Source organism: Alligator mississippiensis, chromosome 5 (assembly GCF_030867095.1).
Source record: "Alligator mississippiensis isolate rAllMis1 chromosome 5, rAllMis1, whole genome shotgun sequence".
Lineage (NCBI taxonomy): Eukaryota > Metazoa > Chordata > Crocodylia > Alligatoridae > Alligator > Alligator mississippiensis.
This window is the reverse complement of record NC_081828.1, coordinates 22012041-22025066: the sequence shown is the minus strand read 5'-3', so window position 1 is coordinate 22025066 and position 13026 is coordinate 22012041. Positions and strand designations below refer to the sequence as shown.

General features: G+C 44.3%; 1 protein-coding gene across 3 annotated transcripts in view; it reads left to right on the top strand.

Moving 5' to 3' along the window:
- ERICH3 (glutamate rich 3) overlaps positions 1 to 13026 on the top strand; it is a 79520-nt gene that overhangs the window by 24037 nt on the left and 42457 nt on the right. For 2 of the 3 annotated variants that reach the window (XM_019489186.2, XM_019489187.2), the window contains exons 7-10: positions 282 to 497; positions 5339 to 5519; positions 6885 to 7071; positions 12452 to 12738. In XM_019489186.2, the coding sequence (XP_019344731.2) occupies positions 282 to 497; positions 5339 to 5519; positions 6885 to 7071; positions 12452 to 12738 (871 nt within the window). Of the gene's footprint in view, positions 1 to 281; positions 498 to 5338; positions 5520 to 6884; positions 7072 to 12451; positions 12766 to 13026 lie in introns of all 3 variants that reach the window. The other variant, XM_059727945.1, reaches the window with a different exon arrangement.

The following is a 13026-nucleotide window of genomic DNA, read 5'->3' as shown; positions in this document are numbered from 1 at the left end:
AGTTTATTAGATAGTGGGGCTCAGCTTTTCAAAAGACCGGAGCCGTGTCTCCATTTGCAGGTTTGTATATGAAATTCAGATTCTTTGTTTCATACACAAATGACTGCATGAACAAAACCTTGGACACAAATTATGGAGGGTTTTTTTGAAAATCTGTTTGTTTTCTGAATGGAAAACACAAAACACAGTCAGACCATGTACAGTCCAATACAGTACTGAGTTGTGTTGAGTAAATTCAGTATTTGCATGAACTTGGTTTTAACCTGTTAATATGATTGCAGGGAAATAAAGGTATGATAGGATTGACAAATTCAGTGGATTACTCGAATGGAATATCCCCATATCAACTTCCCATCATTAACAATTATGTGATACCGGTGCCACCCCCACCCCAAAAAGGAGATAAGAATGGAAAGTCTGTGAGACATGGGGCAGCCAGAGGGAGACTGTTTCGTCCCACCACTGCACCAAATGGCTTGGAGCAACTTTTAACAAAGGTACTTTTTGTCTTTTTGGTATTTACATTACGTGTCTTAGAGAACATCACTTTCAACTGTGTATATGAAGAGACTGGATATTGTAGTTGAAGTGACTGGACCTGTGTTGACCTGTATTAGTAAAAAGAAAAAAAAAAGGTATAGTGGTTATATTAGGTATCTGGTTCCACATACACTAAAATATTTAGAGTTTTTTAAATCTAGTTAAAAATATTGGTGTTTGAAAACAGGGGCACAGAAATTGTCATATTTAATTGAACTCAAGGTCCATCTAATCCAGATGCCTGTTTGTGGACAAAGTGAAGGTGCTGTAAAGAACCTGGAGTAGGTAGTTATGGCTAAAAATCCTGATGAAGCTATTCAACTTTTGCTTGAAGAAAAGTTATAGTACACTAAAATGAACTTGGCCCTTCTTAACTATGATTGTCAGAATGGACTATAGTAATGTAGCCTTGCATTTCATGACAAACTTTCTGAAGCAGGTTTACTCATCAGTTGTCAACTTAGAAGAGTAACAGGGGCAGTTCTATGCAGATCTCAACCACCTGTGGACCAGCTTTATGGGATGAAAGGAGCATTCCCTCAAAGACCCAGCCATTATTTAAATCTACATGGGCAAAGTTGAGAAATAAGACTGTGGTAATTATCAGGTGATCTCTCTCTTGGCCACAGGTAGTAAGACTATTTTGGATCCTCTTCAACCCTTTGCTCTTGCACATGATGGATAGGAAAATCCTGGAGAGAGTTTCACAGTCAGCTAGCTAGAGAATGGTAGGTACATATTAGTTCCCAGGAACAAAACCAACATTTCTATTTGGCTTTCACTAACATCTCCAAAGCTTTGGCCAGATCAGCAGATCTGGATTTTGGGCCAACTATAAAACAGATAAATACGATGTCCAGCACCAGCCAGCCCTGAAAAGAAGCTATGCAAAACTTTTGAATAACCTTGGGTGGAAATGAACTGTCTTTCATTCATGAATTCATCTCTCTTGGAAGTGTCCTGACTAGCTGTGCCTGAATTAATGAGGTTGAGCTCTCATGTCTGTAAAGGTAGTGTGGCCTTTGGCAGACTCACTGGAGAAGCGCAGTCTACAGGGCAGTGCTACTACTGACTGCTACATAGATGTGGGATTTGGAAAGTATGAAGAAGTCCCATCCAGCAGCTAGAGACACTGTAGCAGAGATTCCAGTGAATTTGATTTCACCTTAACTGGTATGACAGACTGAGGTTGTGCAGCATGCTGATTGCATAAATATTGAACATTAATTGTAAGTGCTCAGTGGCACTGGCCACATGAGACAGGAGAATGATAAGAAAATATCCCAGAACAGGGGCTGTTAACCTAAGGCCTGTGGACCAGAGGCAATCCATGAAGAGATGGGTGAGTATGGAGGGATACCAGTCAGTGTGTGGGTAGGTGTGGGTGTAGGGGCTGCTTAGGAGGGGAGCGCCCCCCCCCCCCCAATGGACTGCCCTGCCTGCAGGGTCCCAGCACATTCCCCTGCTGTCTCCAGCCTCCTGCTTGTTCTCCTGCTTGTCTCCAGCCTCGGGAGGCTAGAGACAAGCAGAGGAGCATCTCCAGCTTGTCTCTATCCCCCTGCTCATTCTCCTCCTCTGTCTCCAGTCCTCTAGAGGCTGGAGATGAGCAGGAGAATGACCAGGAGGTGGAAACAAGTAGGGGAGCGATCAAGAGCCCAGAGATGATTCAGGGATTCCCCTGGTTGGCTCTAGCCTCCTGCTCTCAGCTGCTGCCCCCACCCCCACATCGCTCCCCTGCCTGGCTTCAGCCTCTTGCACCATCTGCAGTTTACCAGCAGCAGCAGCAGCGGTCGGGGTGGCTCAGGGCCTCATGGCGCAGCCCCTCCGCAAGGTGTGGGGCTGCCAGGGGCAGTGGGGCTTGGCCTTAGCCACCTGGCCCCCATGCTTCAGTTTCCATGTCGTGCGGGTGTGGCTTGGCTCAGCTGGGGGCCGCGCACTGTCTCGCAGCTCGGGGTGCTGCAGCTGTCACCCAGGGCTTGGCACCACTCAGGCCAAGTGGCTAGGAGCTTTGGGACAGCATGTGGTACCCTGCTGAGCCAGGCCACGCCCATGCGATACAGCAGCACGGGTGCCAGGCAGCTGGGGCTGAGCCCTGCTGCCCCCCATGTGCCATGAAGCCCCGAACAGCCCCGACCACTGCTGCTACTGCTGGTGAGTGTGGTGGGGCTGGGGCTGGGCGGGAGAGTGATCGGGGGTGGGGGGAATGAATGGAAGCTGAGATCGGGCTGAGCACTCTCCATGGTCCCCTCCCCACCTCCTCCAGCCCTCCAACCCCCTCACTTACCTGCCACAAAGCCGGATCCAGGTCCCTGCAGTTTGCCCCACTTCCTGCCCTACACAGGCAGGTAGCGTGCTTCAGCACTGGGGCAAGGGCCAGCCATAGAGATGCTCTGGCTGGCTACCAGAGCATCTCTATGGAGGACCAAGCCTCCGATTGCCTCAGATTGTCTCGCTTTTCCCCACAGGGTATTTTTTGACAGGGTCTAATTTTGCCCCCACGTTGCAAATTTGCAGTGCGGGAAACATTTTTTTTGTTCCCACACATGCCTCTTGCAGTGTCTCAAAGGGGTTTGAAACACTGCAAGAGGCACATGCTCACTCATCTGGATGCGCCCTTTGAGTGCTGACATACATCAATGAAGTACCAAGGCAAAAGTAGGTATGGTGCATTTTGAACAGTGACAACATCCCTGTAGGCTAGAAAAGCATACAAGGAGACAGGAATGATGACAGCAGCAACCTGGCTTACAGGGCACATGAACATGTGACCTTTGTGGAAGAGAATTTGTCACACATTAGCCTTCTCAGTCACCTACGCACCCACTGCATCTGATGTGTGTCCTTGATGCCCTAATATTGTCTGTGAACTGTGAGGGATGTGTAATGAGACAGGAGTGTGAAATCTGCTTCCCACGTAGAATGTTTGCTGGCAGTAACTCATGACTCCATATAATCCATATGAATGAATGTTCAATCTCTCTTTGCATCTTAAGCTTTTGGACTCAGTGAACTCCTCTGGGAACGAGTTCCACATGCTGCATGTTTGTAGGTAGCAGGGAGCTAGAAAAGGAGATATCCTGTCACCTTCACTCCTAGCTGCTAATGTAGGGGTGCAGCCAAGGACACGGGCTGGGGTTCTGTGTTGTCGGGTATCACAAAGGAACCCTCGTATTGCTTTGATTTGTGCTAAGTTTAGTGGGAAGGATACAGAGTTTTCTTAAAGCTACTCCGTGTGCCCCCCTTTCGAGCAGCTTGGAATGTGTCCCAGCGGCAGTTCAAGGATTGCTCTGAAGGCACTAAAAGTGGGGTCAGCTTCCTAGACAGGAGAGGAGCAAGGGCAGCAGAACAGGCCCAGTGTTGGTGGACACGTGCTGTGTAGCCTCAGTCCTATGTGCCAGAGTAACAGTAGTAATTCCAGCTGGATCTTTTCTTTGGCAAGTGTAATAAAAGCATAATCTTGCTCTAAATGTTTCTTTTTTAAAGTGTAACAAGATATTGCATTGTTTTCAATTGAATGCAGCAGCCAGGGCTTTTCAACAGCTGAATTAATTTGATATATTCTTTTAATATATTAATATCTAGACAGGCATTGATTCAACAGTGCCTGAAATCATCCCTTGGAAGTGATCCAAATGAAAAACTAGGAAAGGAATTAATTTCTTTTTTTTCTGTTTTTTTTTTTTTTTTTTGCAGTTGTAGCTATATATACGTAAGAAAACCACAGTTCAGCTGATTTTTCTCTTTTGATTATTAATATGAAACTCTTCTTAAATGTCAAGTTACAAGGCCTTTCCAATTAAGAAAGTATCGAGTTCAGAGTGTTGGGATCATCACCCCTTTTACAACTTTGTTCACATTAACTTTGTTTTTTAGCTTTCATTGCTTCAGACCAACCAACATCCAGTTGGTCCAAGCATCTGACAAAAAGGACATGATCCATTTTCATGGCAGTTTTGCATTAGGTCCAGTGAGGCTCATATCATGCTCAAGGAATCAGAGGATGGAAAAGACCGATTGGATCATCCAGTCCATCTTCTGTTAGCAGAAGATTTGTATTGTAAACTGTCACTTTTCCTCTCTGAACCATTGGCCAAAAAGTTCTTTATAATGAAGAGACTAATCAAAATCAAAACCTGCTTGTAGATGGTTCACAACCTGAGAAAGATATAATTAACTATCCAAATGATTTGCTATGTTAAGTTTGCTCTGCTGCAACTCAAAGTGCTTTGCAAGCAGAATGGAGTACTTCAATTCTAAAAGTCAGCTGACATATAGGAATAAATAAGACGTGGGGCCCTACAATTGGGAGAGAAGCCAATTTGGGTTTTAGATACCAAAATACACAAAGTCAGATTTGGATATTTACTAATTCAAAGAAAATGCAGCTCCTCCATGTATGTCTGATGAAGATGCGCAGGCACTAGTTTTTGGGTCTGGATCACTACCAATTTCATTTCACTTGTAAGAGTAGCTCTGAGGATTCTTTTTATTGAAGCTAGTTTGGTCACTTGGGTTTATGATGCCATCTGGGGATTGCTGGAACACAGCATGCTCAGCTCCCAGCAGCACACTCCTGACATGTCCAGTGCCCCAAGGCAGGAGCAGCTTTGCATTGCTATCATGGCAGATAGGGGCCAAAGATTTGGTAGGCGTACTGGATCTATTTGAAATTCAGATAGATTAACTTTGGTGAGAGAACAAGTGAATAAGTACTTTAAAAATGTACAAATGCTGCCCCTTTGTTCACCCCTTGTTCAGAGATAGGAACTGACAGCATTTTTTGTTTTCCCTGTTCTAGGATTCAGGAAAATTCCACAAGCCCTCATTACGGAGCAACGCATCTGTTACCATGATTTATTTAGGAAAAAATGTGCACTTATCTCATGATGATACCGATTACAGAGATGAAATCAAAGTCTATCAGCAGCATTGTGGAGGAGAAAACCTTTGTGTTTACAAAGGCAAGCTCCTGGAAAGAGGTAAGGATTCAAAGTTGAAGAGTTCATTTTAATTCTGGCAACATCTTATTTTATAGATAAACTGTTGATGTGATATCAAAATGATTTCAGCTGAGCTCAGTCAAGATATGTGCATCCAGGGACTTATATACCAGCTGCCTCTAAACTAAATCTAGATTTACTGTTTCATGATTGCAAATGAGGCTGCAATTACTTTTGCAAATTACGGAAGGAGGAATTCAGAGGAGTGAGTTAACAAATACTGTGGGTTCGATCCTCTATGGTTAATAAAATATTTGCAGGAGTAAACTGTCCCTGAATACCAAGTTATCTGTTTCTAGGTTGCTGTAATATATCACTGCATGCTCTTTATTATTCCAGAAGGAACACTACACACTGGGGGCATGAATCTGATCCCCTGTTATAGTAGCATGACTCCTCTGGCTTCTCTGTAGTTACTCACGTTGGTGAGTGAAAGGGGAATCAGGCCCTGGGAATGTGCCACTCGTGAAACCTGAATGTCATGCAAGGGGACCCCTGGAAGCAGAAGAAGCACAGCTGCTCTGCTGCATGAGAGAGGGGGTAGGATTGTGATGCAGGTAACTTGGGATGGTTCCTTACCTCCTATGCATCACACAGCTGGGTGCAGAGCGTAGGGGAGGAAGGATCATGGCTAGCAGATCTGCAGTTACAGAAGGAAGGGCTTCTACAGATCACAACCTTTAACCCAGCCCAGAGGTCCAAGAGAAATTTTCTCATTGTCCCCCAAGACTATATAGCTATCCTGCATAAAGCCTTGTTGCAGCCACAGTGCAGTCTCTCATGGTGCTATATTACTGTGTCTGTGCAGCCGGAAGATTAATGACTGTTGGGGAAGGGGTGGCTTCAGTCTTCATACTGAGGAAAGGAAGTTGAAGCAACAGCTCTGGTTTCATTCACAGTGCTGTACATAACTCATTGTGGTTGCTACTGATTTTACACTGATTGTGGTTGGGCTTTGTAGGTACTCTACTGTCTACTGGTAGAGAGAACTAGTAGTACTCAACTGTATGTCACAAGCCTGCTACTGCTAATATCCCTCTCTAACTGTAGTGGCAAGGGCCAGTATTTTTGAGGTGGGAGGCTCTGGGTGCTGTTCCCTACTGCTGCAATGGAGTTTTGAATGGCCTTAATGACACTGTTGTAGCTGGTTGCAGAGGTGTTAGCAAGATCTACAATGTCTAGTTGCAGGATGATTTGCTTGCATAATGAGCTGTAATGCAACTGAGCACCAAAAATCAGGTCTCATGTGGTCTGCAGTTTGGGCACTTTATGTAGACAAGGCAGGTATCTATCAATGGAAACAGGCTGACAACAGTGTTAGCCATTTTCTTTCTTCAATTATAGAGACCTTTCAGTTCACCTCAAAGCGGCATCATGGCTTCCCCTTCAGTCTCACCTTTTTTCTCAATGGGATACAAGTGGACAGGCTGAGCTCCTGCTGTGAATACAAGCATCGGAAAGGTGCAAGACTGGGAGGCAAACAAGGATACTTTGGTTTCGTCAATGTGGACAGAGCATCCCCCTGCTATCGGTATGGAAATACAGAATCTATAAACAGCCACATCTGCTCAGCTCTTAGTCTTAAGGCTTTCTTTACAACCAAGAAGACTAGAAGAATCTTTTTTTTTTTTTTAATGCAATGAAAATTTGGATTTGGGATAACAGTTCTGACTTGAAGGTTGACATGCTATCATTTCCCTGGCTGTAGTATGGGACAATACGGATGCTTCCTATGGCACATAAAACCTATATGAGCAGAACAGAGCCCCTCTTTTATTTAGGGCAAAAGTCAGTTCCTTGATTAGTACCTCCAGTTTATGCTGAGAAGCTTAAATTAGAATAAAATCATCCTTCTGACTGATTTTTCCAGGCAGTGTCAGGTGGGAGAACTGCTGCTGCCATGTATAATTTTTAATCTATTTATTCTTTCCATAAAATATTTAAGAAAATAACAGCAGACAGTTGGTTAGGGAGAGAACCCCCACTGAGTCGCACTAACTTTTGAGATAAGCACCGGATTTTCAGGAGAAATTCTGCCGTAACACATTTTCCCACTTGAAACTAACATTTACATGATTTATGCAAATGCTATTGTGATAAGGAGTTTTGTGGAGTGGAAAGCATCTGAATTAAGAATGCTATTTCAGAAGATACCCTGACTAGTCCAAATATCTGTTTTTCTGTGTTGTACGTGTGTGCATAGATAGCCAGAACTGATCCTGATCTGAAATTATTCAGATTATTTCATATTGGGAGGGAAAAATGCTCCTCTATACTTAATAAAATCTGTCTCTTTCTCTCTCACCCCCCCTCCACTCCATCTCACTCTTTGACCTAAAGTTTCCTTTTCAGTAAGGTTTCTTCCCTAGGTTCCTTTCATACTCTCTGCAAGTCACACCCTGTAAAGTCATGGACAAAGTTTGGCATGGACAAAGTTAGGAGTACATGTAATTCTGGGCATGGTTTTACATCTACAAGTTAAGAGCTTGATCCAAAGTATGGGGACTTTTCCCTTGATTTCCATGGGGGTTTGGATCATGTCTAGGGATGCTTAAGTCCTGATTCCACAAAGTATTTAGAACTGAAATAACATATTTATTTCACTATAAGATGACTTCCCAATAATATGATTCTATATATGGTAAATTTATACATTTGTTATAATTTTCCAGATATAGACTAATTATTCAAGGTTTGCCTTGAATTTGCCCTCCGCTCCCCCCTTCCCACTGCTACAGCAGGGAAAATAAATCTAGGAGGAGGGTCAGGTGGCCTCCTTGCCCTCTGTCCCTGCCCCCACCCCCTAACTTCTTAGCTCTGCACCTGCTTCCCCCTCACCCTTACTGTGAAAACCCGCTCTCCCTGAACACATGAGAGTGAGAGGCAAATCTGAAAATCCTGACTGAAATAAACATGCCTGTAGCAAGTTGCAATAAGTTGTAAACTGCTGCAAATTTCAGCACAGGTACTCCATAAAGATACTTTTAAGCAGCACTTTTGTACCTACTTATCTCTAATACAAACTATGTATGATACTAATCCAAAGCCAAAAGGCTCAGGATTTAAAGTATAGTTCAGTGTTTCTCAACCCATGGTTCACAACCCACAAGTGGATTACAAGAATATATGAAGGGGTCATGAACAAACTTTAAAAATGGATTCTCCTTTAAAGGAGAAAAACGTGGGAAACTGTGGTTTTTCCCATGCAGCCTGGCAGAGTTCTAGCCTGCAAGGGGCTGTTTGGGGTCCTCCATGCCCCACACCCTCCCCCTGCCCCACACAATGGGGGCCTGGGGACTGGGGATGTGGGCGGTGAAGAGGCAGCACAGTGACAGGCACTGGCAGGGCTGGGAGGCTGTTTTCTGCTTAAGCAATTTACTGGGTCAGGACTGGCTATCAATGTTACAAATGGGTCCTGATACAGAAAGGTTTGAGAACCACTGATATAGTTCTTTGGGTTGGGCCCCAGCAGACTCAACAACATTTCAAGCCATAGTACCCCAACAGCTCAGCACTGCTTGGTATGTGTATATACTCCAGACTACCTCCTCCCCCAAAGCATCCATGTGCTAATTAACCCCCCACTCATGACTGGAACTGGGTGTTCTTGTCATGAGTCCAAATGTTTATATGTAGATTATTAGGCAGAAGGCAGCCTGATCTGGCTTTACTTCATGGAGTGTGGGACCACACTAATCATGTGTAACAGGCCAAGGGAGGGGGTGGCAGAGGGATTCTAGGTGAACTATATGGGATCATGTTTGGTTATGTTTGCCAGACATTTAAGGCTTGTGAAGAAACAGGAAATATTGGAAATGATAAAGAACAGTGCAGCTCAGCTATAGGAGTGAAGATGAAGTTGAAAAGCATTCAGTGCAGTGGCTCACCATGACTGCAAAAAGAGGTCAGCACTAAGGGTGATTGAGCCCAATGGGAACTACCATATACCTTATTCAGATAGGCTGCACTGACCTATGCTTGTGGTAGGTAAACATCCTGATGAGAACCTATTATGGGCCATGTGTTTTATAGTCACGTTGAGTCGTGCAGTTAATCAGCTTCACAGTTGGTTTTCATTACTGAGTGCAAGCTGCTGTTGGCAGTAGTTTAATGATAGACCGTGTATTTAATGAGCTTTCCTTGTATGCAAATGTAAGATGAGGAGCTTTCCCCTCCCCACTGCTCCATGACGACTGGGAGAAAAACCTCATATTATATTTGAGTAAATACTGTATGTCCAATCCTGTCTGTTGCAAGACTGGTGCCTTAAATATCTACCTACCTGGAACATTTTAACTTCAGTATTTCAGCAACATGAGACATTCTGGGCACAAATGAAGTAACAGGCCAGAAACCAGCCTTGCCTCCCTTCACTTGACGTCACAATTATTCATGCTTATTTTTTTTTTTTTTTAAATGCTTGAAAAGTTGGATGTCAGTTTCTGAAATTCCAGTTTCTGAACATCAATTTCTTGACATTTCCAGGACATCTTATGTCACATTAGGAGATGTAGGGGCAGGAACAGCTTTATGTTAGAATTGAAGTTTGGTAGGGAGAATGAGAGAGATGCTTAAGAAATTGAAGGGGGATAATGTACATCACACCAGGTTGGAATGCAGGAGAGGGATATAAAAGTCTTGGGTTCAGTTTCTTCCTCTGCAGGGGATTAGAGCCCCTGTCCTAACTGCCTGGCTTTCTGGAATGGCTCAAGGTGGCTTTCATTATTTCCTGCAGAGACTATTTCATTTCATAACTGAAAATTTACTAGAGGAGATGCTGGAACCCAGGAGTCCCATTTGAATGTCTTACTTATCAAGCAAGAGAATTACTCTGTTTTACAAACTAGGACACCAGAAACAAGAGGGATTGAGGGAGGCTCACTTCAGAATGCTCTATAGTGTCATCAGTGGGGAATTCTCCAGAAAGGTGTGAGATCCAGGTTCACATCTCTGCCTTAAAGCAGGTAAATAGCATATTTAAACCTGTATCCTGTGTCTCAGGTGAGTGTCTAAACCACCAAGCTATAAGGAGATCTGAGATGGGTCTCCCTCATTTCCCCTGTTGATACTGTTTCACTTTGTATAAAGTATTTAACACAGTCTAGTGAGACAGCAATGGAGAGAGGCTTTCTAATCTGGTGGTTATAAAGTCCTTCACACAGTCTGGTAAGACAGCAGTGGAGAGAGACTCTTTAATTTGGTGGTTATCCCTCCCACGTTGTGGGAGACTGCCTCCACTTACTGTGCAAACAGGGACAGCTTTGGTACCAAATAGTTATTCCACTACACCGCGTCTGTGGGGAGCTCCATGGACTGTGGCCCTGTGTGCTAGATCAGGAATGAGGGGTGCTGTGGGACCTGATCTCAGCCCATGGAGGTGCTGGGCACACAGGGCCATGTTGATGTGGTGCGTGGCCCCAGTGCTAGATGGAGGCAGCTGAGGCTGCCCAGAGCCTGATCTGGGTATGTGGGAGTCTAATCTGGTCCTCAGACTGGCCCCTCCTTGTTCCACTCATCTGGCCTCATTGAACAGCATTGCACTACACACTATAAAAGGTTTTGTTATGAGTTGAACAAAGCAAAAGTTGGGGAAAATGTGAGAAAAATTGAAAAAAACCCCCTAAATTCAGTTTGATCTGAACCAAGAGACAGTATTTACTCAAATCCAAGATGAGGTCCTCCCTTTTTCACATGGGGGAGGGGGGGAAGCCCCTCATCTTGGTTTCAAGTATGAGGTAGAAGAGGGGTAGAAGCTGCTGTGGCTCAGGCTTTGATTCTGGCCCCAACCCCAACCTAGAGCTGGGGTCAGAGTTGCCACACCACTGCTGTTTTTACCAGGCCAGGCTTGGGCCAGAACAAGCATGTGCTCCATGCACCGGGCTGGAACAGGGCCAGAACCCGTTGAAGCTGGAGCAAGTGTAAGTGGAAGGGAAATAGGGCAGGTGGTGGCTGCAGGGGCAGAAATAGTGGGATGAGGTTGCAGGGGAAGCAGGGGGGTGGAGGGCAGGTGGCAGGAGGCAAGGGGTGGGAGGACAAAAGCAGGGGTCAAACTGCTTGACCCCCCACCATTGCTTATCCCATTGTCTCCCCACAGCCTGCCTCTTCAACTGCCTGCCCCTACCACCTGCCACTCTACTACCTCCCCACTGCCTGTCTCCCTAGTGCCTCCCCCCTCACCAACCCCTTCTTTCTCCACTGCAGCTTTGGTAGGATGAATTTAAGATGACCCCCAAATAGTCAGATTCTGTACATGGAAAATTGTAACTGGTTGATATATTTTCCTTTATAGAATCTGATTATTGGAGAGCCATCCTAAACTCAGGTTTTATTCTTGGATTCAGTTAAATACAGTATTTTTCTCAGTTTAAATTTTCAGTTTGGGAGCTGAACTGAAAAATCAGTTTTTTTTCATGAGCCACACACCATATTACAGCCTGGCCATAACTTACTCCATATATGTTTCATCCCAAGATTAAAAAATGCATTATGGAGGTGGGTAAATCTTAAGGTCACAATTTTATGGATGCACAGATGAATGCATTTGTTTCACTTTAAAATAAGCACATCGTGTGTCTGTAGATGTGCGGAGAGGCTACTCTGATGTGCTGTAATTACAGAGCATTGGAGCAGACTTGATTTAATCGAATCTGGTAGAGTGTGCTTATTAATGCGCTCTAGCAGCCTCCGTGTCTTGTGTATCAGCATCCCTGTGATGCTGGCAGGGGCACTGTAATTAAAGCTTGTTCAGTGAGCTGTAGTTAAAGTGCCTCTGCTGCCATTTTGAAGTGTGGAGATGCTGATACACAAGACATTGCAGGTGTTTTAATTTGCCCAGAGAAAGTGTAAAAATGCCATTATGCTTAATATCTAGAAAATGTATATTTTCAACATTTCCATGTTGGTTTTTTTAGCTGTATTATTGAAATGGGTCTGGACAAAAAGCCCTCTCCTCCCAAGAAAGAAATGAAAGAAGACACTAAAGAAAGGCTTGAGGAATCAATGAAAGTCATAGAGCCCAATGAACCCAGTGAAAGCAGTACTGAACAGGAGGCAAACAAAGAATCAGCACTGGTTATTTCATCTGCCCAAGAAAAGGAGCCTTCAGAGGATAAGATGGAAATTGAAGAGGAGGAAAGAAGAGAAGAAACAAGAAGGGGAATAAATGATGAGAATGACCAGGAAAACTCCAGCAATGATGGTACAGTAGAGGGCTGGGTGTGGAGAGGTATAGGCACTATTCCTCATGCAGCCTTTGGCTTGCTGTTTGACCTCTAATAAATCACCTCACTCCATCTTTTTCTTTCCTTCAGGTCTCTGAGGCAAGGGCAGCCTCAATCTTTGTGTAAGTGCACTGCCTAGCACAATGGGGCCATAATTTCTCTGTACTTTTGTACTATATGGTACAAATAGCAGAGTATTTAGTCTATCATAGTCAAAATTAACATCTTTGTCCATAGTGGTGCTTTGCAACCAATGTAGTTGCACT